At 44.4% G+C, this 27,049-nt stretch overlaps 1 protein-coding gene across 4 annotated transcripts in view; it reads right to left on the bottom strand.

The window, feature by feature from the left end:
- Window positions 1-27,049, bottom strand: part of IL31RA (interleukin 31 receptor A) — a 126,433-nt gene that overhangs the window by 39,567 nt on the left and 59,817 nt on the right. For 2 of the 4 annotated variants that reach the window (XM_077462709.1, XM_077462708.1), the window contains 5 exons: window positions 24,001-24,294; window positions 23,024-23,144; window positions 22,761-22,927; window positions 4,240-4,391; window positions 3,974-4,142 (listed from right to left, as the gene is read on the bottom strand). In XM_077462709.1, coding sequence (XP_077318835.1) covers window positions 3,974-4,142; window positions 4,240-4,391; window positions 22,761-22,927; window positions 23,024-23,144; window positions 24,001-24,294 — 903 coding nt within the window. The remainder of the gene's footprint in view (window positions 1-3,973; window positions 4,143-4,239; window positions 4,392-22,760; window positions 22,928-23,023; window positions 23,145-24,000; window positions 24,295-27,049) is intronic. The other 2 variants (XM_077462711.1, XM_077462710.1) reach the window with 1 other exon arrangement.

Consider the following 27,049-nt stretch of genomic DNA (forward strand, 5'->3'; position numbering starts at 1 on the left):
ACCAGGACCAGGGAGTCAGAACATATTCCTGGACCGGAACCCCGAACCACGTGACATCTGCATCTTAAGTACCCTCTCCCAGAAAGCACAGCAAGAGTGACACTCCCACTGGGCTGGCTCCGAAAGAAAGTAACCTTAAAGCACCCAACCAGACTGTGTTTCCATGGCTGCCAGAAGAGACAGCGCCCCCTATGGCCAGGCTGAACACCCTATAGTCCAGTCAGACTGATGCTGAGGTCAAAATTTGGAATAATTATACCCAAACTAAACTGCAGTTTAGGTGCAACATTCAATTAAAAAAACGTAGCACATGCTCTTCAGGAGCCGGCGCTACAGGCATGTCTTTCTAAACTGAACTATACACGCAATAAAGAGACCCTGTCACCAAATAAAAAAAATGCAGGTAAAAGCAAGGAAAAATACAGTATTTTAAATTCTTTTTAGTGTATTGGTTTTCCATAAATTATATTTTTATTCACTTGCAATGTTCCTTTGAACTTGCTAGAAAATTTGATTCCATGACTAGTCAATTCCCCAGCACAGGCATGACATCCAAAAGATGGCAGCTTCCAGCAACAGTCTCAGGGCTTTTGGATCATCTACACAAGGGAGACTTTTATAGGTTAAAAATGTTAAATGCACATGTAATTTTAGGGGGAAATATTTAGTGAATTTAATGGCCTACCTAGAAGGTCTCTTCAGTTCCTGTGATATAGATCCCCAACTCAGCTGAAACAATATTGAAAGGTGGTGAATTCATAGCAAAATGTTATAATGTCCTAGAGGGCAACTCTAGAAAATCTAAAACTGCTATTTTTGTGCTAGTGACAATGTGCAGCATATGCATCATTTTTAGCTTTGCCCAAAACACTATTTTAGGTGTACAACTAAGCTTACTGACATAAAACAGGGTTTTGCAAAGTGAGAGTGGAGGAAAAAAAAGATGACTGCTGATCGGGTGTTGTTAATTTCTGCACTTTGCACAATGAGATGTTACAGAGCCACTTTTCTTTGTTCCCACTCCAAAATATCTTCCATCACTAACATATACTCACTGAAATGTGGCGATGTGTCGTGATGTGCTCGCCATCAAAAACTTTTAATAGTTCAGTAGCTGTTAGCTCATAAAACAAAGACCAGCTTGTCTTGGCTCTGAGTGATTTTTTCAGACAAGCAACAGCAAGAGCAATGCACAGGTGGACATCCCCCTCCCTCTGCATTCCTCTTGTCTTTGTTTGTTTGACGAAAGTGCTCAGAGCCATGACAAGCATCATTATGCAGTGTCTATCTCCTTCCTAGCTGATGTAGGATTGAATGAGGCGTGAGGGCGTGCAGGTAGAACCAGATAAGTTAGGTTAGGAAGCAGCTAGAACCGTAGGGCAAAGTACTACATGGGCAACGGTTCTTAACACAACCCTGAAAAGCAATCCACAGTGGATTATTTTTAAGAGCAGGTTGACAGGTGGTTTGGAGGTGAGATGTTACTTCCTGAATACCCATTTTAACCAGCAATTGTGGTACAGTCCTGTTAATTTGAATTTGTCTATTTTAGTGGTGCTTTAGTGGTAGTTTCAAAAGTAATTTTCAATATTCTTAAATGTGCAGCTTTCATTCAAATAAAAGCTCATAATCAAGCCATGAAGGTCTTTGTTAAGGCACTTCCTGTTATAGGGTAACAACTCTCTATCCCTGCCTCCTAACTGTAGCCCTGAGTTGTCACTAACTTTCATGCAGCCTTTGCTGCGCTGGTTGCATGTATACAGGGAGTGGCTGCAAAAAAAGGCTGCAGAAGATAAGCAGTAAGGATAAGGTTTGATTTTACCTTAGTCCTGAGTTCAAGACAGAGCTCCAGGATTTGCATTTGGGCCAAATCCCAAACTAACTGCTGATGTGTTTGCGCCAGAATTTAGGAACAAGCCACTACAGCACACAATCTAAGACCCTGATCAGCTGAGTCATAAGACCAATAATCTGAACATATATAGTAAAATAATCTAGCCCCTGTACTCTAAGATTTGGGCTTTTAAGAAGCTATATTGTCAATGTGTGATGTTACTATTAGGAAGAGCTGATAATTTCAAGTAGAGAGAGTAGAGAGGGAGATGCTATGCAATACTGTGCTATAATGTAAAATACAATGTTGGGATATACATTCATTGGTATTTTCCCCTGTGTTCACAGTTCTCTAGACCCAAAGTCCTTCTTATGCTGCGTACACACAATCGGAATTTCGGCCAGTAAAAGACAGATGAGAGCTTTTCATCAGAAAATGTGATCGTGTGTATGCTCCATCAGAATTTAGCTGGCCGAATTCCCGCCAGCAAAAATTTGAGAGCATGTTCTCAATTTTCCAGACGGAAAAACGTTCTATCGGAAATTCCGATCGTGTATATGCAATTCTGACACGCAAAAACTACGAGATGGAAGCTATTGGCTACTGTGTATTGAACTTCCTTTTTCTAGGCCCGTCGTATGTGTTGTACGTCACCGCATTCTTGACAGTTGGAATGTGGTGTGACCGTGTATATCCAAGACAGCTTGAGCGAAATCCCGTCAGAATTCCGTTGGGAAAACCATCAGAGCTTTTTATGACCAAAATTCCAATCGAGTGTACGCGGCATTAGAACTACCTTCTTGTAGTATACAAGTTTTGATGCTTTTTTTTTTTTCTTGATTGTAATTTATTGGGATCTTTTTGTATTTCAGTTAAGATTTTTCTTTTGGGGGTTAGTCTTTTATGGCTATTTATTAGAGAGGTTAGAGACTTTTAATTAAGTTTGGGGTTTGCAGCATACACTTGTTGCTGAACAGTTGCTTAGGCTGACCTTTGTACATAGTACATAACCAAATTGAAGTACGGTCGGTTACTGAACCAAAGCACCATGCAAATATCGCCCAGTCTCCTGTGTCTTTTTTAAACAATGGCTTGTTTATTACAATCTAATGTTGCTGTTGGGCAAAATTGTTGCTGGGAGAGATCTATCGTTGCTGGGGTACATTTTGTTGCAGGAAGGGATCTATTGTTGCTGGAGTATCTATTGTTGCTGGGGGATCTATAGTTGCAGGGAAGAATCTATTGCTTTTGGAAGGCATCTATAGTTGCTGGGGATCTATTTTTGATATGGGATTTATTGTTTCTGGGGGATCTATTGTTGCTAGGGGGATCTACTGTTTCTGGTTGCAGGCGATCTTTTTTGCTGTTTTTCTTATTATCATTATCAAATGCCATACAAATTATTTAGCACCACAAAATGATTCTTGGTTCTGTATTCTCTAAGGCTGGGTTCACACATGTGCGGTGCGAATTGAAGCTCAGGTTTCCCTGCGAAGAGAAAACGCAGTTGTTGAGCATTTCATGTCAGTTTTTGATCAGTATCAGCTCAGGATTGCTTCAGCATCAGCTCAGGATTGCATCAGTATTTTATCCTGTTCACAACGGAACACATCTGTGAATCAGATGCGTGCCCATAAAAGATAATGGGCCTGAATTCGCACCTGAGCCGGACCGCACTGCCTAGAAAACGCACAGGTTTTTTGTGCAATGTGGAGTGCGAATGCACCGCAGATATGTGAACCAGCCTCATTAAAATGAATGTATTTACAAATGTCCTGTAAATCTAATTTGCACAGGTGTGAATGGGGCCTAAAAGGGGAGTTACTCAGAGGTAGGTAGGGGGTGGAGACAAGGGTTGGTGATCGGAGGTGGGTAGGGGGTGGAGACAAGTGGTGGTGCTCAGAGGTGGGTAGGGGGTGAAGACAAGAGACAGTGCTCAGGGGTGGGTAGGTGGTGGAGACAAGGGGCAGTGCTCAAAGGTGTGTAGAGGGTGGAGACAAGGGGCGGTGCTTGGAGGTGGGTAGGACGTGAACACAAGGGATGACTCTGAAGGAGAGTACCTGCACCTATTCTCTGAGAAAAAAAGCCCTGGTTTCAGACAACCCTTAACTATTGCCAGTGTGCTCTGGTGTAACATACCTTTTTCTAATGTCCTTCTTGTAAGGTCCTCACTCCAATTGCTCCAAAATATTTGTCCATCATTTCCAATACATCTCATAGAAACAGTGTAGTCAGTAAAAGCTTTAAGTCCTGTGAGGTTATAACTCATCTCTTCCTCTTTTCCCATGTACAGATTATGATGATAGCCCTGTAATGTGCATGACAGGGAGTGTGGGGTTATTCTGAATGTCTACAGGGAGTCTATAACTGATATGAACTGTACAAGATTCTGACTGAATGCTTACCCAGTGAACACTCGGTAGCTGTTTGTACCGCATAGTACAATTCACATTCATGTCATCAGGCGCCAGAACAGGTCTACTCCATGACAGCAGCAATGATGGATTTTCAGTGCCAAACGGTTTCAAACACAAATTGTTAGGAGGGTCCAGTTTCACTAAAGAAATCACATAATTCGTTTGCTGGTAATGTCATAATATGAGTCAATCTTTCTAAATAAAATCCCATTATCTGAAAGAGTCATGGTTAATGTTCTAGCTATTCCTATAAAAGTCTCCACACCTGCCATTAGACAGAGTTTATCTTTGCAGTTAAGCAGTATTAAACCCAAAAGGAAATACGTATTATATTGCAGCTTACTATTTCTTAGATTTAGGCTCCCTTTCTTTTATTTTCACCTGGCGATCTGGCCAGTAAGTTTGTTGTTTTTCAACAGAAAAGCTGTCCTGCACATCTCCTAGGAGTTAGAGGGTTGAGACAAACAATGTAACGCTCACAATGGTCAGCTTTTATTTATGTAAAATGTTTATCCCAAAAGGAGCAAAACTGTTAGTGCAACTGCTTTTAACCACTTCAATACAGGGGACTAATACCCCCTTTTTCAGCTTTTTTCACTTTGAATGACAATTACTCAGTCATGCTACACTGTACCCTAACACAATTTTTATAATTTTTTTTTCACACAAATAGAGCTTTCTTTTGGTGGTATTTAATCACCACTGGGTATTTTATTTTTGTGATATAAGTGGAAAAAGAGCAAAAATTTTGAAAAACAAACACTTGTTTTTGTTAGTTTCTAATGTAAAATTTTGCAAATAAGTAGTTTTTCTTCATAAATTTGGGCCAAAATTTACACCGATACATATCTTTGGTAAAAATAGCCCAAATTAGTGTATATTATTTAGTTTGTTTAAAGTTATAGCGTTACCATGGTGGCAATCATTGAAAATTGATCACACCTGATTTACTGACGGCCTATCTAATTTCTTAAGACACTAATGCCGGCCATACACGATGCGAATTTCAAACGAAAATTCAAATCGAAGGTAAAATCGTCCGTTTTTCGTATCGTTAGTGTGGTATGTGCGACACACAGTTTTCGTACGACAGCCTAAATTGACAGATCCAACATGTTGGGTTTTTTGATGAAAATCGTCCGAATTTCATATCGTTAATGGCAGAGTTGGACAATTTGACCTAAGAAACAGAACTGTGCATGATCCCTGGAAAGTTCGAACCAGAAGGAAAACCATACAGAAAAAACATGAACGAATGTTTGACTACAACTATAAATGATATTAATACAGGAAAAACTATAGGCCACGGCAAAGTCTGATGAGGTGCCAACAAGTCTGCAAGAAAAGTGAAATAAACACAAATGCCCGTGCATGTATAATGGTCCTTTCACACCTTCTATGACATTGGCAGGAAAAAAATATAAAGGAAGCAGGCAATAATGACCTATTGCATTTGCTATACACCACATTCGCTATAAACAAAAAAAGCGCTTCATCCAGGAGGTGCCGACTAGTAATGGACGAACTTCCGACGGGACGTTTCGCGAACGCGGACCGCGAACGCGGCCGATAGTTTGCGAACCGGAACGTTCGCGGCGGGCCCTATTGACTTCAATGGGAGGCGAACTTTGTAAACCTACAGGTCAAATTTGCAGCCACAAAATAATAGCTGTGCAAACATAGTCCCACCACATGGCCAATGACATAACACATGTATGAGGTGAATCTGGGTTCGACAACTACAAGCATTCTTTTTTTATATGAGAAATTGTTGTGATAATTCAGGACTGTGGAGCGCATGAAGGCAATGGAGGAGAGGGAAGGTCAGGGTAGGCAAAGAAGAGGGTGCAGGAGATGATCACCAGCAGCGTGACATACAGCAATGACACCTGCACCGTGATAGAGTCATCTGACACCAGCACCGTGATAGAGAGCACTGACATCAGCAGCGTGACATACAACAATGACACCTGCACCGTGATAGAGTCATCTGACACCAGTACCGTGATAGAGAGCACTGACATCAGCAGCGTGACATACAGCAATGACACCTGCACCGTGATAGAGTCATCTGACAACAGCACCGTGATAGAGAGCACTGACATCAGCAGCGTGACATAAAGCACTAACATCAGCACCGTGATATACAGCACTGACAGCAGCACCGTGATAGAGAGTACTGAGATCAGCAGCGTGACATACAGTACTGACACCTGCACCGTGATAGAGTGATCTGACAACAGCACCGTGATATACAGCACTGACAGCAGCACTGTGATAGAGAGTACTGACATCAGCACTGTGATATACAGCACTGACACCTGCACCGTAAGCAGCCCCAGGAGGAAGTCAGCATAGCACAGGGATGGTGGGAGCCCCTCATAATAAGCATAGCACAGGGATGGTGGGAGCCCCTCATAATATGCACAGCAGAGGTACAGCCCCAGGAGGAAGTCAGCACAGCACAGGGATGGTGGGAGCCCCTCATAATAAGCAGCCCCAGGAGGATGTCAGCACAGCACAGGGATGGTGGGAGCCCCTCATAATAAGAAGCCCCAGTAGAAATATGACACCGCTCAACCTCTTCAAAGAGGAGGGTACGGGCATATAGTACGGTGTGCTTTTTTTGGACAAGGAAGTGAGCCAAATGAAGAAAGAAGGTCTGTGTGCTCGATTAAAAAAATAGTTTATCGACATATACATGGTCTACTGGTCACATGTGTTGAATTCCTCCGAGATCCATGCCTCATTCATTTTTAGAAATGTGAGGTAGTTAACACTGTCGTGAGCTAGGCGAGTACGCTTTTCGGTCACGATCCCCCCTGCTGCGCTGAACGTCCTTTCGGACAGGACACTGGACGAGGGGCAAGCCAACAGTTCGATTGCAAATTGGGCAAGCTCTGGCCAGAGGTCAAGCCTGCCCACCCAGTAGTCCAGGGGTTCATCACTCCTCAGAGCGTCCACATCGGCCGTTAACCCGATGTAGTCGGACACCTGATGGTCTAGGCGTTCCCTGATGCTGGATCTGGATGACACCTGTCGATGGGTCGGCTGAAAGAATGACCTCATATCCGAAGTCACCAACACATCTTCAAACCGGCCTCTTTTTGCAGGCGCTGTTGGATTGGTACCCGCAACTCCTTCTCTGGGAGTGGGAATTGCTCCTCTGCCAGCGCACGCAAAAGCAGAATGCAGCATTTCTCGAAGCAAGGCCTGGAAGTGCTCCATTCTGCTAGCCCTCTGTGACGGTGGTAACATTTCCGCCATTTTGTGTTTGTACCGGGGGTCTAAGTACGTTGCCACCCAGTACTGGTCCTTGACCCTTATGCTTTTTATACGGGGGTCCCTATTAAAACACTGGAGCATGAAGGCCCCCATTTGCACTAAACTGGAAGCGGTGTGGTGGCCTGGCTCCTGCTCATCATCCAGGATAATGTCGTCCTCTTCATTCTCCTCTCCCCATCCACGCACAACAGGGATCCCAGAAAGGTTTAAAGCATGCTCTTCTTGCTCCTCCTCATCCGCCCCGGCACCATCCTCCTCTGACTCCTCTTCAGACTCCTGTTGTTGACTTGTCTCAGATAGAGTAGCCCCCCCGGGAATTCATCCAGCATTGCGACTTCCTCATCTTCCCACTCCTGCTCCTCCACAGCTTGATCAATGACATGACGCAATGCACGCTCCATAAAGAAGGCATAAGGTACCATGTCACTGTTGGCGCCATGGCTGCGACTGACCAGTTTGGTGATCTCCTCAAATGGCCGCAGAAGTCTGCATGCGTCGCGCATGAGCAGCCACTAGCGCGCTGAAAAAAAACCCAGCTCCCCAGAACCTGTTCTGCCGCAGAGTTCATACAGGTAGACGTTAACTGCACGTTTCTGCTGGAGCAGCCTATCAAGCATATAGAAGGCTGAGTTCCATCGCGTCGGGCAATCGCAAATAAGACGTCTGACCGGCAGATTGTGTCGCCGCTGAATGTCAGCAAGGCGAGCCATGGCCGTGTAAGATCTTCTGAAATGGGCTGAGATTTTCCTTGCCTGCCGCAAGATGTCCTGGACCCCAGGGTATTTGACAACGAATCGCTGCACGACCAAGTTTAAGACGTGTGCCATGCATGGCACGTGCGTCATTTTGCCCTGTTTCAATGCGCTAAGCAGATTGGCACCGTTGTCACACACCACTTTACCAACTGTCAAATTGAGCTGTGTTAGCCACTGATCTGCCTGTGAACGCAAAGCTGAAAGGAGTGCCGGGCCAGTGTGGCTCTTGGCTTCCAGGCAAAACAGACGCAGCACGGCATGGCAACGTCTCACCTGGCATGTCGAATAGGTTCTGGGGAGCTTGGGCGGCGCAGCGGAAGAGACGCTAGCAGCGGAAAAGGAGGAGTCAGCCGAGGAGGAGAGGGAGGAGGATGGAGTAGGAGGAGGAGGAGAAGAAGGGCCAGGCCTGCATGCAATCCGTGGCGGTAAAACCAAATCTACACGGGTGCCACGGGTTACATGCTTGACGGCCGTCAGAAGGTTTACCCAGTGGGCAGTAAAAGTGATATACCTTCCCTGCCCGTGTTTGCTAGACCACGTGTCTGTGGTCAGATGTATCTTGACACCGACACTGTGCCAGAGATACATTCACTTGCTGCTGAACATGGCCATATAGCTCTGGGATGCCCTTCTCTGAGAAATACTTCTTTCCTGGGACCTTCCATTGTGGTGTTCCAATGGCCACAAATTTGCAAAAGGCCTCCGAGTCCACCAGTTTATATGGCAGTAGTTGGCGGGCTATGAGTTCTGACAAGCCAGCCGTCAACCGTTGGGCAAGAGGGTTATCCGGCGTCATCATTTTTTTACGCTCGAACATTAGGCCCACGGAAGCCTGCCTTTTTGCAGAAAAACGTAAGCTTGGCGTGATGGAAGGTGGAGTGGAGGACAATTGTGAGGAGAGAGGAGAAGGAGAAGTAGAACACGAGGCTGGACGGTGAGAGCCTGGAGTGTGGCTTTGTGTGTTCCATTGCTCCCACTGGGCTCGGTGATGGCTGCGCATGTGCCTTCTTAAGTCGGTCGTCCCTAGGTGAGTGTTGGGCTTACCGCGACGAATGCGTTGACTGCAAAGATTGCAGATGGCAACGCTATTGTCAGCAGCGGACACGTTAAAAAAAGCCCACACTGCGGAGCCATGTGCCGGTGTCCTGGGAGCGCCAGATGTGACCGTACATGGTCGATGACTCGCTCCTGATACATTTGCAGTCTGCTTTGGCCCTCCTGTGCAATGTAAGTTATTCCTGCTTCTCCTCCCTATCTGCTGGTCCATATCTCCCTCTGAACTCCCCTCCTCTTCTTCTCTTGTGGGCACCCACGTGACATCACTAGACACGTCATCATCGATGTCACCTTCCCCACCGCTATAAGTAGAGATCTCGGAGTAGGCAGCAACACCGGGGACCAACCTCCTCCTTGGGCTGATCTGGGTACCGTCGTCAGACTGCTGAGTAGCGATTGTTGCTACCTCCTCTTCCTGATCCAATACCAAGAGTGGCTGCGCATCAGAAATGTCTTGATATGGATCGGAAAATAATTCCTGTGACTTAAGCGGAAGGTATGTGGTGGTGGTGGTGGTGTTGTTGGTGGTAGTGTCTTTGGGGGTGCACATAGCAGAGAGTGAAGAAGAGGGTGCAGATCGAGAGGATGAGATGGGTGCAGAAGAGTAAGGCTGAGTGAGAACAAGTAGGTTGTGTGTGACTGATTAGCAGACTGTATGTCAGTCCCTATACCGATGAAGGACTGCTGCAGTATAGGGCAGTGGTCAGCAGTAGTGCACCTCAACCCTATGTATTGTGGACCTATACTAGTCCTTATAGAATAGCAGACTGTACCTCACTCAACCCTATGTACTGTAGCACCCTACACCAGGTTACCAGTCCTTATAAGGACCTTTGTGGAACAAGTAGGTTGTGTGTGACTGATTAGCAGACTGTACGTCAGTCCCTATACCGATGAAGGACTGCTGCAGTATAGGGCAGCGGTCAGCAGTAGTGCACCTCAACCCTATGTATTGTGGACCTATACCAGTCCTTATAGAATAGCAGACTGTACCTCACTCAACCCTATGTACTGTAGCACCCTACACCAGGTTACCACTCCACAAAGAACCTTTGTGGACCTAATATAGTAACAGCTACTGATTAAACTGACCCTCACTGCCTCACACACAGCTTCCTGCCTGTCCCTATATAAACTGACAAAACAGAGGCTGCTGGAACAATAACTTGAATAGCACTTTTGTGGACCTATGTATTGTGGACCTATACCAGTCCTTATAGAATAGCAGACTGTACCTCACTAAACCCTATGTACTATAGCACCCTACACCAGGTTACCAGTCCTTATGAGGACCTTTGTGGAACAAGTAGGTTGTGACTGATTAGCAGACTGCAGCAGAAGGGCAGCAGTCAAGTATAATATTCTTTCTATATTTGGAAGAAAGAATATTATACGTGTACAAGCCTATTACCATACCACTGATACCAGTCCTGAAAAGAACCTTTGTGGACCTAATATAGTAACAGCTACTGATTAAACTGACCCTCACTGCCTCACACACAGCTTCCTGCCTGTCCCTATATAAACTGACAAAACAGAGGCTGCTGGAACAATAACTTGAATAGCACTTTTGTGGACCTGATAGTAACAGCTAATGACTAAACTGACTGTCCCTGCAGCACACACCGTCCTGTCCCTTTCTCTAAACTGACAAAAGACACTCAGGCTGCTGCAACAATCACTAGCACAGCACTGCCTCAAACCTATATCCTGAACTACACCTAACACCTATACCAGTCCTGAAAAGAACTTGTGTACCAAATAGCTAGCGATTTGGGTCACTGCAATCTCTCCCTGCTCCACACAGCAACCTCTCCCTATAGTGACAGAAGAAAGAATGTAAAATGGCCTCCGGATCGGGTGTATTTATAAGTTAGGGGGAATGTCCAAGTGTCCATGTGCTGTAATGTCTCAATTGGCTGTCCTGTACCCCATGATGGATGTGTCATCATAGGTCAAAGTTCTTTTACATAGTAAACACGGAAGTCCGCCGGGCGAACGGCGGCAATAGTCCACCGATCGGGCAGACCGCGAACAGTCGAAATTCACCGCGAAACGACCGCCGGGCGAACCGTTCGGCCATCACTAGTGCCGACATTTCTGCGAGCAAAGTGGATTAAGCACAAAAGTGTCTGTGCATGTGTAATGGACATTTCAAATCATGTACAACATCAAGTGTGGTAAATACAGGTGGTATCACATTATGCACATGATAAAAATAAAGACACTCCACACCAAATTCTAACAAGCACATATTTATTGTGCCAAACCTAAAACAGGAATGATTTCATGCTTTTACCCGTATGTATGAACATGTATAAGTAAGTATTTTCTTCATTAAAACAAACTTCTAAATCCAAAAATGTAACCTCTTTATATAAAATCACTATGCATTTGGTACAGTAGTAGTGCAATTTTGAAAAAGTGAACATTATCACAGTAGGGATGCAGTGTGCTAGTGTCTACAGGTGGACAACAATACCGGAGGTAGACAGCTACAAGCATATAAAGTGTTCGTATGTAAAATAGGTATGCAATATACAAGACTGTACAGGTGGACCAAAACATAGCAGGTTTACAACTGCATTCAAATGGAAGGAATTCTGGGGGCGTGGCCTGGAGAGCAATGGAGTAGGTCACAGGCTGTGTGAGCTCCGCTGACCCATACTCCGATTTTAACATCCTGCAGCCATCCTACCCATCGGACACCCTAAAATACCTCTGGGGATAAATCCTGTTTTCCCCACTACTTTTCGATCCTGCTGACTCGCCAAAACACTGTCTGTGGCCTCTGGACCGGTACTACCCTAGGAAAGGCCCCGGCTTTGGCCTAGTCTATGGAGTGGTGTCCATCTTGCTCCGCCCGGCGACGGCCCAAGCAAGTTTTTCGGGCCCCCCTGACTGCCAGAGGTTGGCCCCTCTCCTGGAACCCCCCCCAGACTGCCTGAGGCCACTATCACAGTGCACCCATGGCCGAAATTTACCTCAAGACGCAAAGCGGCGCCGGCCTGTTTTCTGGAGCGGTGGCCATCTTGCTCCACCTGGCGATTCGCTGGTGAGTTTCCCTGGCCTTTCTGTTTGTCTCACGACCGACCCCCTTCCGGAGGGGTCTTCGGGCTGCCTGCTCTCACTGATGAGGTACACCTACCGCCTGCACCCATCTTGAAAACGGAACGCGGCTCCGGCCTAATATCTGAAGCAGTGGTCATCTTGCTGCACCTAGGGAAGGCATGGTGATAGATATATTGGAGCAGCGAGGGAACATGTCCCTGCCAAAAAGGACCTCTGAGGCATGGATAAGCTGGTGAAATACCGCCATCAAGACCAAGACCCGCAGCCCAAAGATGGAGATGGCACATGTTCAGTGATGGTCCATCAGAGCGCGGACACAGCCAAGGTCTTAGATGCTATTTCAACGCTTCAAGGAACAATCACTGCCGAAATAGATGAGGTCAAGATTGACATTTCCCTGCTGCGCCAAGACTTATCCAAGGTAAATGATAGGGTAACCAAAGTCGATACACGCATTGGAGCAGCAGAGGACATCCTGCACCCCCTGAGCCACACTACAAAGGACCAGCAATGCCAGATCCATCAATTACATGCACACCAGGATGATATGGAGAATCATTTGAGGCACTGCAATCTCCAGTTTACCTGAAAAGGCGGAAAGGTACCAACCCTGCAGAATACTTGGAATCCCTTCTGATTCAACATTTTGGAAGAGAAGCCTTTTCCGTCATGTTCGCAGTGGAATGGGCGCACCGCATCCCAGCTAAACCTCCACCTGTGAGAGCCACCCCAGGACCTTTATTGCCAAGTTTCTTAACTTTAAAGACAGAGATAAAATCCTGCGGGTGACCAGTGAGGAAGTCACCAGAAAGTCCAATGAAGTCCAAAGAAAGCATGCACAGTTCCAAGATATAAAGAGGCTACTTAGGGTGGTACACATTAAATATGCCTCTCTCCGCCCCTTTTTTTTTCTTCTATTGTTTTTGCCCCCCCCCAATTTATACAACCCACACATTACTAAATATGAGACTGGAGTCTCCCCCATTGAGTACAGGGGACCCATTCCCTAGGTTGTACCCCTTGGGGGAGAGGAGGAATACAGCATGTTGATTTCCCTGGTTACGCGACTTTGGGCCTGAGACCCACAGAGTTTACTACCCTGAGTAGTATACTACCCCCACAGTACAGTCGAGGAGACTTTTATAGCGCTGAGGCCCCACAACACTAATATACCAGGATGACTGTGTATCTTTGCAGCGTGAGTCTCACCCTGACAGAGAAAGAGACACATCAGACTTGCCTTGTGTCCTTTCCATGCTTCACACAGTGGAAAATCATCCAACATGTTTGCAACCCTTTTTTTTTTCTCCTTTTTTTCTTTTTTATTCTGAACTTTACAGCTCAACAAATTCAAAGCTCTGTACCTCCAGCTAACGTTGAAGGCCGGGGGTGTCACATATTGGCAGTGTTCTACTGCTCTTCTAACTTGTTCTCACACACAGCCCGCCTTCACATCACCTCACACGCTTCAGATGCATATGCATGTCTCCCATCCCTGCAGCCTGTCTCACACACACACACACACAGCAGAACGAAGCTGCCTCCCCCTTCTCATTCAGCTCTGTATATACACAAGAGGAGGGGGAGCAGGAACACACGCTGACTTTGGGTCTGTACAAACCTTTCCATACTTTATAGATAGACAGGGAGGAGGGGTGAGAGTGTGGCTGGGATTGGGAAGGAGGAAACCTGTCAAGAAGGACGTCCCGGTAATCCGGCGGTATATGGAAGACCTGCCTGCAGAATCCCGATCCTAAGAGCAAACCAGTGCACACGGGTGCGTGTTAGCGCTAACGTGCACACGCGGGTGCGCGATGGCGCGAACGGGCACACGCGATGGCGCGAACGGGCGTACGGGCGCACAAGGGTGCGCGATGCCGTGAACGGGTGCACGCGGGTGCGTGATGGAGCGAACGGGCGCACGCGATGGCGCGAACGGGCGTATGTGGGTGCACGATGGCGTGAACGGGCGCACGAGGGTGCGCGATGGCGCGAAGGGGCGCACGCAGACGCGCAAACGGGCGCACGCGGACGCACACGGGTGTGCGCAGACGCGCCGTGTGACTGTTTTTGGTGCCCAGTGGGCTATTTAAGGGAATCTGTCACTGTGCCTCCTTGCTGTCCAGTCTACAGCATTTCCTGTGACCCTGCTATCTGTTACCAGTTGACTTGATTCCTGTCTACTCGGCCTGCTCCTGACGACGTCTGTTTGCTGCCTGCCTCCGACCCCGGCCTGCCCGACTACCCTTTTGCCTCTGTCTTTGGATTGATCGCTACCCGCCTCTTACCGACCCGGCCTGTACCTCGACTACCCTTCTGCCTCCGTTTGGTACCTGCTCTGCCCGCTAGTATTGATCCGGCCTGTCTGACTCTGCCTGTGTTCCTGCCTAACCTCTGAGTATCTTCCTGCTACCTGCAGTTCCAGCCCTCCTGCCGTACTACAGGACACCTCCTCGCTGTCAGCTGTTTCAGAGTTCCTGCCAAGCTCAGGCATCTCCTCACTTCCGCTGTTCCAGTGTTCCTGCCAAGTTTCTGTGCGCCACTTCGCAGCCTGCAGATCCTGTGCTCCCGCTGCACTACAGAACTCCTCCCAGCTATCTGCGGTGTTCCGGTCACCAGTTTCAGCCTGCCTTTCTCCTGCTACTTCAGAGGTCCAGACCAGTCCCACACCTGCCATCTATCAGGTACTTGTGCCCTCTGAACTCTTGAGTCCCTGTCTCCACTACCAGGGGTTTTCGAGCCAGAGGCTTACGAGAGGCCGCTCCCTGCATTCTGGGCTCCAACACCAGGTACGTGACAAAACCAAAATGATGTACAGCCTGTACATACAGTGCAGCCTGGGATAGAACTACAGATCTCAGCATGTTCTGCACCTCCACTACAGCCTGTGATAGGACTACAGGTCCCAGCATGTTGTGCCCCTCCATTGCAGCCTGTGATAGGACTAGAAGTTTCAGCATGCCTTGCTCCTCTATTGCAGCCTGCGATAGAGCTACAGGTCCCAGCATGAATGCTCTGCACGTTCATTGTCTCACCTTGACAGAGAAAGAGACACATCAGACTTGCCTTGTGTCCTTTCCATGCTTCACACAATGGAAAATCGTCCCCGACATGTTTGCAACCCTTATTTTTTTCTCCTTTTTTTTCCTGTGTGACTGGGCTAGAACTACAAGTCTCAGCATGCTGTGCACCTCTCTTGCAGCCTGTGATAGAACTAAAAGTCCCACTGTGCTCTGCAGGATCATTGCAGCCTGTGATAGGACTAGAAGCTCCAGCATGCCTTGCTCCTCTATTGCAGCATGAGATAGTACTACAGGTCCCAGCATGTATTGGTGGGGCAGATGAGAAAGCGGGTTACAGTGGTGGGGCAGATGGGTTCAGTGTTAAGACAGAGGAGAAGGTGATTCAGTAGTAAGACAGAAGAGCATGGGGATATGGCGGTGGAGCAGATGTGCAGGGAGGTAAAGTGGTAGGGGCAGATGAGAAAAGGGGTACATTGATGGGGCAGATGAGCAGGGGGGTTACAGTGGTGGGACAGAAGAGCAAGAGGGTACAGTGGTGGGGCAGATGTGCAGGAGGTACAGTGGTGGAAGGGATGAGAAGGGGGTTTAGCAGTGGGACAGAAAAGCAGGGGTTAGAGCGGTGGCGCAGAGGAGAAAGGAGGTACATCAGTGGAACACATGAGCAGGAGGTTACAGTGGTGGGGCAGATGAGCAGGGGGGCACAATGGTGGGGCAGATGAGCAGGGGGGTACAGTGGTGGGACAGAGGTACAGGGAAGACAGTGATCTGAGGTGTGAAGGTGCAAGAATTGGGGCTGATCCAAGGCGTGAGAGTGCAGGATGTTAATTTCTCACTACTAAAGTAGTTTACAGCATTTACTTTATAAAAAATCCTTTTAGTGATTGAGAATGTGAAGTTGACATTTTTTTGGTTATAAAATCAGCACACTCAATTTCTTTGAAAACATTTTTCAGCACACTATGCTCAAAATGTTGCCTAACCCTGTACTAGAACATTTATTATTATTATACAGGATTTATATAGAACCAATAGTTTTCGCAGCACTTTAGAAAATAAAAGGGAGACAATACAGTTATAATACAATAACATACAAGAGGATTAGGAAGGCCCTGTTCAGAAGAGCTTACAATCTAAAAGCATTCCACTTTTATATTTAATTTGGGTAAATAATATTTTTCTTTTTTTTAGTTTTTTTTTCCTCTTTTTTACTGATAGCCTATTCTGAATTGTTTGGCAACCGTGACACCAATACTCATACCCTGTCAGGAGAATATGAACAGGTGATGGTTCAATAACAGTGGAAGGTTTTATGGTGCTGCTGATTGTAAATAACACAATCAAAGAATCGTGGTAAAAAAAAATAACAACCTCAATATGAAACCTCACCATGCATCTTTCTAAATACCTTGAAATGTCTTCTTTCCAAAAAGGGGTGATTTGGGGGGTATTTGTAATTTTCTGGCATGTTAGGGTCTCAAGAAATGAGATAGGCCGTCAGTACTTCAGGTGTGATCAATTTTCAGATATTGGCACCTAGGGATGAGCTCAGGCGTGTTTACATGGAACACGTGCAGAGCCCGCCAGGAAGTCGGTGCAGCGCTGCGCTAATCACAGGCAATGAGACATTGCCCGATCTCTGCAGCCGCAGATCGGGGCAATGTCTCACTGCCTGTGATTAGCGCAGCGCTGCACCGACTTCCTGGCGGGCTCTGCATGTGTTCCATGCGAACATGCCTGAGCTCATCCATATTGGCACCATAGCTTGTGGGCTCTATAACTTTCACAAAGACCAAATAATATACACCAATTTGTACTTATTTTTACCAAAGATATGTAGCAGTATACATTTTGGCCAAAATTTATGTAGAAAAATTACCAATTTGCTAAATTTTATAACAGAAATGAAAAAAAAAATCATTTTTTTAACAGAATTTTCGGTCTTTTCTTTTATAGTGCAAAAAAAAAAAAACCCAGCTGTGATTAAATACCACCAAAAGAAAGCTCTATTTGGGTAAAAAAAGGACAACATTTTCATATAGGTACAGTGTTGCATGACTGAGTAATTGTCATTCAAAATGTGAGAGCACTGAAAACTGAAAATTGGTCTGGTTAGGAAGGGGGTTTAAGTGCCCAGTGGTTAAATAGAACATTCATTCTAGATCGACATCTACGTGTGCTGGGAAAGCCCACAAAATCGCATGCTTTCCCAACACACAGGGAAATGCACTGCACTTGAGTGGGGGTGCCACTAATTGTCAATGGCACCCCCCATGCATCTGCAAACACACATCCTAAACTGAATGCGGTTCTATGCAGCATGTCTTTTCTGTTTTTTTCACATGTAGGGGAGTGCCTTGAAATGAATGGGCTTTCCTATGTGCAAGAGCATGCAGAGAGGCACCCACACAAGCAATAGTGCCAACCAAGTTCCTTCACACTACCCTGCATTGACCTGTGGTGTGTAGCGGACAGGCGAGGCAATTTGCTTTGTTTGCCGTGTGTTCAGTTCACACCACTGAAGTGAAAACAAGTAGGATGTTCTTTATTACTATACAGTTTTTGGCGCACTACAACACTGTGTACGGCGGTGCATAAACAGGAATGATATATCAGTTTTTGACATTTCAAAAAGCTGCAAAATGAAGAAAATAAAAAGTTGAATAGTGTGATGCATTGTAGCACATCACTGTTCCCTTCCCAGCGCACCACCAGGGACCTCTTCTGATATGAGGTCACGTTCAGGTTTTAGATAGCCAAGCTAAGCACAATATGAAAATAAGTATAATATGAATACAGAATATTATCTTTTATTATATTTAGTACCTTTAAAAATGTAAAATGAGTTATATTAAAAAAATATATATATATATAAAACCTATTAAGGTTTATAAGGTTTTATATTTCTTCTGAATGTGATACCACATGTTTATCCTAAATCTCATCTGACTACTATGTTTATATGCAATATCTTTTTTCAAAAGTCAAAACCATTGAAAAGGGACAGTATAGCCTAAACATTATCTTTAATGGATATGCAGACAATTAAAAATGAAAGGAAATTGATGTAAAAAAACCAACAACTACAAACTCTTTAATGAAAGGGGGTGGTCGGCGATACAGATTCTCGCCAAGGGAGCTGGAGACCCTAGTTACGCCTCTGCTTACTTGGAATGTTTTTGAACAAGCCCTTATTACATATGCAATATATCTATTGGGTTACAAAACAGCAGTAATGTCGGGGGTATTGGGCCGATGCGCATGTAATCTGTATGCAAACGAACACCATGACGGACAGTACATTTATGATGTGGAATGTGGAAGGTCAGAAAGTAGATATTATCTATATTTGGATTCAACGTCCAGGACAGATGTGCACTTGTGTAGATACTGCTGTTCACCTTGCAGAAGAAGGTAGCACTTGAGCCTAATTGAACATATTCCACATGTGGAAATATTTGGGCTTCCCTCAGTAAATCATCATCTGGTAAATAAAGAATGCATTTAGCATATTAGGCATAATCAAGAAACAATGCTTTTGGCAGTATCAGAGAAATATTCAAACAGAGAAATATTCAGGGCATTCTCAGTTGTCTTAACTGACAATTCAGCATCTTTAGACATCTAAAATCCATTGGCCAATGACCATTTAAATTGAACAAGCTTACTCAAGATATGGGATAGAATCACTCTGGGGACTCATCCATTGATCTAATACAAAATCAATCCAAATTAGTTTCCCGGGGGGTGAGAAACATCCTTTTATGTTTTTTTTTGTTTTTTTTTTCGGGTTTGTAATTCCTTTATTTTCCATAGAAAGTGCATTTTACAGCCAAAGTAAATAACAGAGTTGCAGAAAGGGTCACACAATGTAATTTTCATATAGGTACAGTGTTGCATGACTGAGTAATTGTCATTCAAAATGTGAGAGCACTGAAAACTGAAAATTGGTCTGGTTAGGAAGGGGGTTTAAGTGCCCAGTGGTTAAATAGAACATTCATTCTAGATCGACATCTACGTGTGCTGGGAAAGCCCACAAAATCGCATGCTTTCCCAACACACAGGGAAATGCACTGCACTTGAGTGGGGGTGCCACTAATTGTCAATGGCACCCCCCATGCATCTGCAAACACACATCCTAAACTGAATGCGGTTCTATGCAGCATGTCTTTTCTGTTTTTTTCACATGTAGGGGAGTGCCTTGAAATGAATGGGCTTTCCTATGTGCAAGAGCATGCAGAGAGGCACCCACACAAGCAATAGTGCCAACCAAGTTCCTTCACACTACCCTGCATTGACCTGTGGTGTGTAGCGGACAGGCGAGGCAATTTGCTTTGTTTGCCGTGTGTTCAGTTCACACCACTGAAGTGAAAACAAGTAGGATGTTCTTTATTACTATACAGTTTTTGGCGCACTACAACACTGTGTACGGCGGTGCATAAACAGGAATGATATATCAGTTTTTGACATTTCAAAAAGCTGCAAAATGAAGAAAATAAAAAGTTGAATAGTGTGATGCATTGTAGCACATCACTGTTCCCTTCCCAGCGCACCACCAGGGACCTCTTCTGATATGAGGTCACGTTCAGGTTTTAGATAGCCAAGCTAAGCACAATATGAAAATAAGTATAATATGAATACAGAATATTATCTTTTATTATATTTAGTACCTTTAAAAATGTAAAATGAGTTATATTAAAAAAATATATATATATATAAAACCTATTAAGGTTTATAAGGTTTTATATTTCTTCTGAATGTGATACCACATGTTTATCCTAAATCTCATCTGACTACTATGTTTATATGCAATATCTTTTTTCAAAAGTCAAAACCATTGAAAAGGGACAGTATAGCCTAAACATTATCTTTAATGGATATGCAGACAATTAAAAATGAAAGGAAATTGATGTAAAAAAACCAACAACTACAAACTCTTTAATGAAAGGGGGTGGTCGGCGATACAGATTCTCGCCAAGGGAGCTGGAGACCCTAGTTACGCCTCTGCTTACTTGGAATGTTTTTGAACAAGCCCTTATTACATATGCAATATATCTATTGGGTTACAAAACAGCAGTAATGTCGGGGGTATTGGGCCGATGCGCATGTAATCTGTATGCAAACGAACACCATGACGGACAGTACATTTATGATGTGGAATGTGGAAGGTCAGAAAGTAGATATTATCATGCTGGTGCAAAAACACATGTCACAGGCCACTTACAGGAGGCCCTAAAGTGTCCTTGGGTGGGGTGGGTCTACCACAGCACCCACACAAATATGTCTAGAGGGGTAACTGTGCTCATAGCGAAATCTACACCCTTTGAGTTGGTCTCTGTGGTGTCAGACCGGCAGGGCAGGTACTTCTTTCTGTATGCACTTGTGGGGGGAGAACCCTTGTTGATATTGGATAGCTATATCCCCCCTCCATACAGGTTGGATGCCGTTGCAGAAGGCCTTTCATTTATAGTGCTGTACCCATCCATACCAGTAGTGTGGTTGGGGGACTTCAATCACACAATGACTCCATCCCTGGACAGACCAGCAGAGGCTGAACCCAGACGGGGCGAACCACTGCACACTAGGCTATACCGTACACTGACCAAATTTTCCCTTATTGACGCCTGGAGACATGCACATCCCACAACTAGAGCATACACCTGCCATTCAGTAAGTCATAATACTATGTCTAGGATAGATTATATACTTGTTTCTAGGACCTTTCTGCCTAAGGTTACGGGCTCAGGATTTGCTCCCAGGATCCTGTCAGACCACTCTCTGTGCTGGCTGACGGCATCCTTGGGGACAGCTTCTCCCATCAAGGCGTGGGTGACTAAACCCTCACTGGCTATACCTTCTTTTGGACCACGACTCCATTGCCAGGGAGCTGCTCTTCTTTTTGGAAAGGACACAGGGGCCTTCTGCCCTTGAAACTCACTGGTATGATCTAAAAAATCATGCTCGTAGAATTTTGTCCTCCAGAATAAACAGGCTAAAAAGAGAGTCTGACACTATACTTCAACTCACATCTGACAAACTACGGGACTTAGAGGAGGCCTATAGCTCCAGCCCATCCCGTGAAAAGAGTGAACCTGTAGACGCGCCTAGTCACACAACTACACATAGAGAAGGCAAAACAGCCTGTGTTTTTCTGTAGACAGAGGGTGTACGAACAGGGAGAAAGGGCTGGGAGACTGTTGGCATATTTGGCCCACATGGACAACAAGCCCCCAGTCGTGGTGTCGCTTGCTTCCCCAGACAGCCATAATATAACAGACCCAGGACAGGTGGCGGCTCAATTTAGACAATTATATGACAACCTATACAAGTCTCAGAGCACATGCACACAAAGGGAGATTCGTTCGTACTTATATTCCATACAGTTCCCCCAGCTGAACTGAGAGCAAGTTGAGCTTCTGGATGCACTTATTACAGAACATGACATCAAAGAAGCAATCACACAGCTAGCCAAATCTAAAGTTCCAGGGATGGACGGCCTACCTCTGGAATTTTATGTAACATATTCAGATATCTTATCTTATATCAGTCCATTTTTGATCAGAACACACGCTCCGAATCTATGCAGGAAGCCCAAATCATAGTTCTCCCCAAACCCGGGAAAATACCCGCACTTCCCTGAGTCATACAGACCAATATCACTCCTACAGGTAGATATCAAAATCTTAGCTAAAATCCTGGCCTCTAGGTTAAACACTGCTATGTTAACATTAATTCATACTGACCAAATGGGCTTTATGCCAGGGCAAAACACAAGCCCGACACGATAATTCAGGAATGAGGGTGGTGGTGGCGTTAGACACTGGTATGGCGGTGTGTGGACATGCCATAACCGGTCAGGAGCCCGCTGAACACTGCTGCCTATCTTCCTGGAGCCCGGGGATCACAGAGCAGCACACTCAGCCATCGTGTCTGTTCATGCCACGCACCCTACAGATAGAGGACTATTCATTTTTAACTGGTTATTTTTGGCTAGAGTTCTGCCTTGAAGTGACCCAGTCACATAAGTGGAAATAATCATATAAGCACAAACTTGTAAAGAAGAAATATATTACTTACCTTTCCCATAGCTCATTCCACTGAACTCCACTCTGTTGCTGAGAAATGGTCCCCCGAAGTCTGATAGGAAACCAACACTTCCAGGAGTGTCAGTCTCCTGGGTCCCCTACAGATCTAACTTGTTCCCACAAATTTTCCTACAGTAATGTGGAGGTCACCAGGAGACATTAATGAGTGCTGCTAAAAAATAAAAATAAAAAAATACTACATGAAACACATATTACACAATATTCAAACTCTTCACCTAATATGTAGGTGTTCACTTGTATCACAGGACTGGCAGCCTTTCCAAGATTATTCTCAGCTTCCACTTGGACTTCATATTCCCCATCAAGGTGCTCCCCATCATCAAGATAAAAGGAAGTGCAGAAGTTCTTCTTGGTCCTACACAGAACTGATTTACCAAGAGACCTATTAAAAAGAAAGAAACTTGACTAACCAACTGAATTCACATTTCATTGGCCAGCTATCTAGTTTTGCTGTAGACATGAGAGAAAAATAACGTACGTTATCCTACTTAGGGTGAATATAGTTGGAAGTCTTGTTTTCTTTCCAGTAATCCAGGTGCAAGTTAAATTTCTTATATGGAAGTAGATACAGGAAATATTGTGTGGGGTTTCTGGTGGATCTGTATGAAAAAATTAAAAAAAAAATTGAAGAAGAGAGAAAACTAACAATTTTTAACATTAAAACCTTTATAGTTAAGCCCCCGTGGACCATAATGCAATATTTAAACTTTCCTTCAGTTAATTGTAGGCTACAGAATTGTTAAGGCATATAAAGTCACAATTTAGAAACCAGGTAATGCAAACTGCTGCATGCAGTATATCCTTTATTGATACCTGGTTGAAGGATTTAGGTTGACTTTGGTTCTTATAGATAGCTATGTCATAATTCAGGTGGTATTCTGTATTGTTAAAGCTGAGAAGTGTGGGAATATAAAAATTATTCACCTCTCTGCTGCAGCATTAGTGTGAAGCTGTAGCTGTTCACCGCTGGCTCTACGCCCCAGAACTGAGTGATCATATGACTGCTGATTGTTCAGATGTTGGTCAGCTATGAGCAGAGGGCAGTGACTTTCGGTCACCGCTCTGCTTCTCCTATGCTTACTGGAGCACTAGGATGTGGAAGCGGTGGGAGTGGCTTTCTCAGGCTCTCAGCGGCGGGTTCAGGGTAAGCCAGCTGCCAATAGGTATATGGGTGAATCCCAGCATTATTGTCGGGATCTTTCCAGAGCTTGGAGTGGCTCTGTGACATCAGCTGACATTGGGCTTTAACCTGCGTTCGGCTGATTCTGAGTCACAGGAAAGTATAAGTGCGTGTACCATACCACTGAAAATGTTTACAATGTATGTTAGGAATTGAACTGATATTGCACCTAGCATTGAGAAGTTCATAAAACAAAGGTCTCCAGGCTGCTGTGATTATATAATATACAGCTGTACTGCAAATCGCAGGTATTATGTTTCTTATATTCTACTCACTTCCAGTTTTAATTAAAAGTTTATCCAGAGGAAGGTCCTTATAGGAATCAGATGCAGGAATTTTACAGATTATTTCCACAGACAAAGCTGAGATGTTTTGTATAGTAATAAATCTCACACTCTCGCTTAGGCAACCATCTTGCACCCCTGCAGTTATATTTGGATTCAACGTCCAGGACAGATGTGCACTTGTGTAGATACTGCTGTTCACCTTGCAGAAGAAGGTAGCACTTGAGCCTAATTGAACATATTCCACATGTGGAAATATTTGGGCTTCCCTCAGTAAATCATCATCTGGTAAATAAAGAATGCATTTAGCATATTAGGCATAATCAAGAAACAATGCTTTTGGCAGTATCAGAGAAATATTCAAACAGAGAAATATTCAGGGCATTCTCAGTTGTCTTAACTGACAATTCAGCATCTTTAGACATCTAAAATCCATTGGCCAATGACCATTTAAATTGAACAAGCTTACTCAAGATATGGGATAGAATCACTCTGGGGACTCATCCATTGATCTAATACAAAATCAATCCAAATTAGTTTCCCGGGGGGTGAGAAACATCCTTTTATGTTTTTTTTTGTTTTTTTTTTCGGGTTTGTAATTCCTTTATTTTCCATAGAAAGTGCATTTTACAGCCAAAGTAAATAACAGAGTTGCAGAAAGGGTCACACAATGTAATCAACACATTAACTGCCCCGGAAATACACAGTATGGGTGGCACAAAGGAATAGCACGGCGTAGAAAATTTTGGCGGTGCATAGGGCCGGGAAGGCATCCAACCAATTACATGAAAGATCCAAAACATATATTCATGGAAGCAAAACTATGCAAAAAAAAAACTCTTACAGTATACCGGGAGACAGGGCATCCTGATGGCCAGCTGGGCCCAGAGATGGGACACTGAGGTAAGGATAATGCAAGCGAGGATATTGACAGTATCTGAATAAAACAGCCCATAACTGAGCCACTTATACAGAGAAGGGGGCAGTCAGAAGGGAAGAGGGTCAGGTATTTCTAGTGCGAGATAAGAGCGAAATCAAGAGCAGAGAGAAAGGGAGAAGATAGGTAGTGTCTCCCACCCAGGGAGCAAAGTTAATCCAGGAGGTCAGCCAGGCTGCGAAACCTCTTGGAGGTAGGCATCGGTGTACACAAAATGGTGCCATGTTCTCCAGGTCTCACAAAAGGTCTTCTCCCAGTTGTGCATGGTGGCGATGGGATCCTCCAAATCTCTCAGTTTGTTAACTTTAAAAAACCACAGAGATTTAGATGGTGGGTTCTTCGATCTCCAGCAGAGGGGGATGCATGCCTGGGCCGCATTCAATAACTGGATGGTGAGGGAAGCTATGTATTTCTTGATCGGACGCTCTGAAAGATGAAGCAAGCAAGCCGCGGGGTGAAAAGGACTAAGGTGGATGGTGGGTAGGGTCAGAAGGGTGCTATTGGGTGTTTAAGATACAATAATCCATACCCTGCAAGTGTTGAGAATATGAAAACCGGTTTCTACAAGACCAGTGAGTCTATAGGTATGTACACGTTTTTTGGAAGATATAGGTATTTGTCATTAACAATTTTAGTTAGTCTGTGAAAAGCTATGTTTTTGTATTGTTTTATGTTTATTTATTTATTTATTTTGGTCTCAGAAACTTGTCTTTGTGATACACTTCTGTTGTAGCGTATTTGTATTGTTAAAAATTGATAATAAAAATCACTTGATTAAAAAAAAAAAAAAAGACATTTCTGTTTTGTCTAACCTGACTAAACTGCTGTGGAGGAAAAGGTAAATATTGATAATGCTGAAAACAAGAACAATATGAATGATTTTGTAGAGGTTATTTTACCTTTATACCCTCCTTGCCCACAGGCTCACCACTGGATATATATATATTTTTTGCAACAAACATCTGTTTAACCACTTTCCTACAGGCCACGTTCACCCCCTTTCTGCCCATACCAGTTTTCAGTGCTGTTGTACTTTAAATGACAATTGTGTGGTTATACAAGGTTGTACCTAAACACAATTTTGGCATTTTTTGAGACAGTGGCTTTTGTTTGGTGGTGTTTAGTCATCACTGGGTTTTTTTTATCTTTTTGTTTGTTTAATGTTTCTGTTATAAAATTTTGAAAGTAAGTAATTTTTCTCTTTCACTGATGTGCGCTGATGAGGCTGCACTGACAGGCACTGATAAGCTGAACTGGTGGGCACCAAGGAGGCTGCGCTGATGGGCTTTGATCAGGCAGCACTACTGGGCACTGATGAGCAGGTACTAATATGCAACACTGATGGACATTAACCACTTCAGCCCTGGGGGATTTTTCTTCTCAATGACTGGAGCACTTTTTACAATTTGGCACTGCGCTGCTTTAACTGGTAATTGTGCAGTCATGCAATGCTGTACCCAAATTAAATTTGCTTCCTTTTTTTCCCACAAATAGAGCTTTGATGGTATTTGATTGCCTCTGTGATTTTTATTTGTTGCGATATAAATGTAAAAAGACCGAAAATTTTGAAAATTTTTTATATTTTCTACTTTTTTTTAAATAAAAAAAATCAATAATAAACTAAATTTTAGTCATACATTTAGGCCAAAATGTATTTAGCCACATGTCTATGTCAATAAGCGTAAATTTCTTGGTTTGCACAAAAGTTATAGCGTCTACATACTAGGGTACATTTTCTGGAATTTACGCAGCTTTTAGTTTATGACTACCCATCTCATTTCTTGAGGTGTTAAAATGGCAGGGCAGTACAATCCATCCCCCCCCCCCCCCCCAAATGACCCAAGTGATTGAAAAATGACAAAAAAAAAAATGACACAGTTGTCACTAAATGATATATTGCTCACACATGCCATGGTTATATGTGGAATTACATCCCAAAATACATTCTGCTGCTTCTCCTGAGTACGGGGATTCCTCGTGTGTGGGACTTTTTTGGAGCCTAGCCGCGTATAGGACCCCGAAAACCAAGCACCGCCTTCAGGATTTCTAAGGGTGTCAATTTTTGATTTCACTCCTCACTACCTATCACAGTTTTGAAGGCCA

This window comes from Lithobates pipiens, unplaced genomic scaffold (genome assembly GCF_037356315.1).
Source record: "Lithobates pipiens isolate NorthernLeopardFrog02 unplaced genomic scaffold, aLitPip1_a1.2 Scaffold_3, whole genome shotgun sequence".
Classification (NCBI taxonomy): domain Eukaryota; kingdom Metazoa; phylum Chordata; class Amphibia; order Anura; family Ranidae; genus Lithobates; species Lithobates pipiens.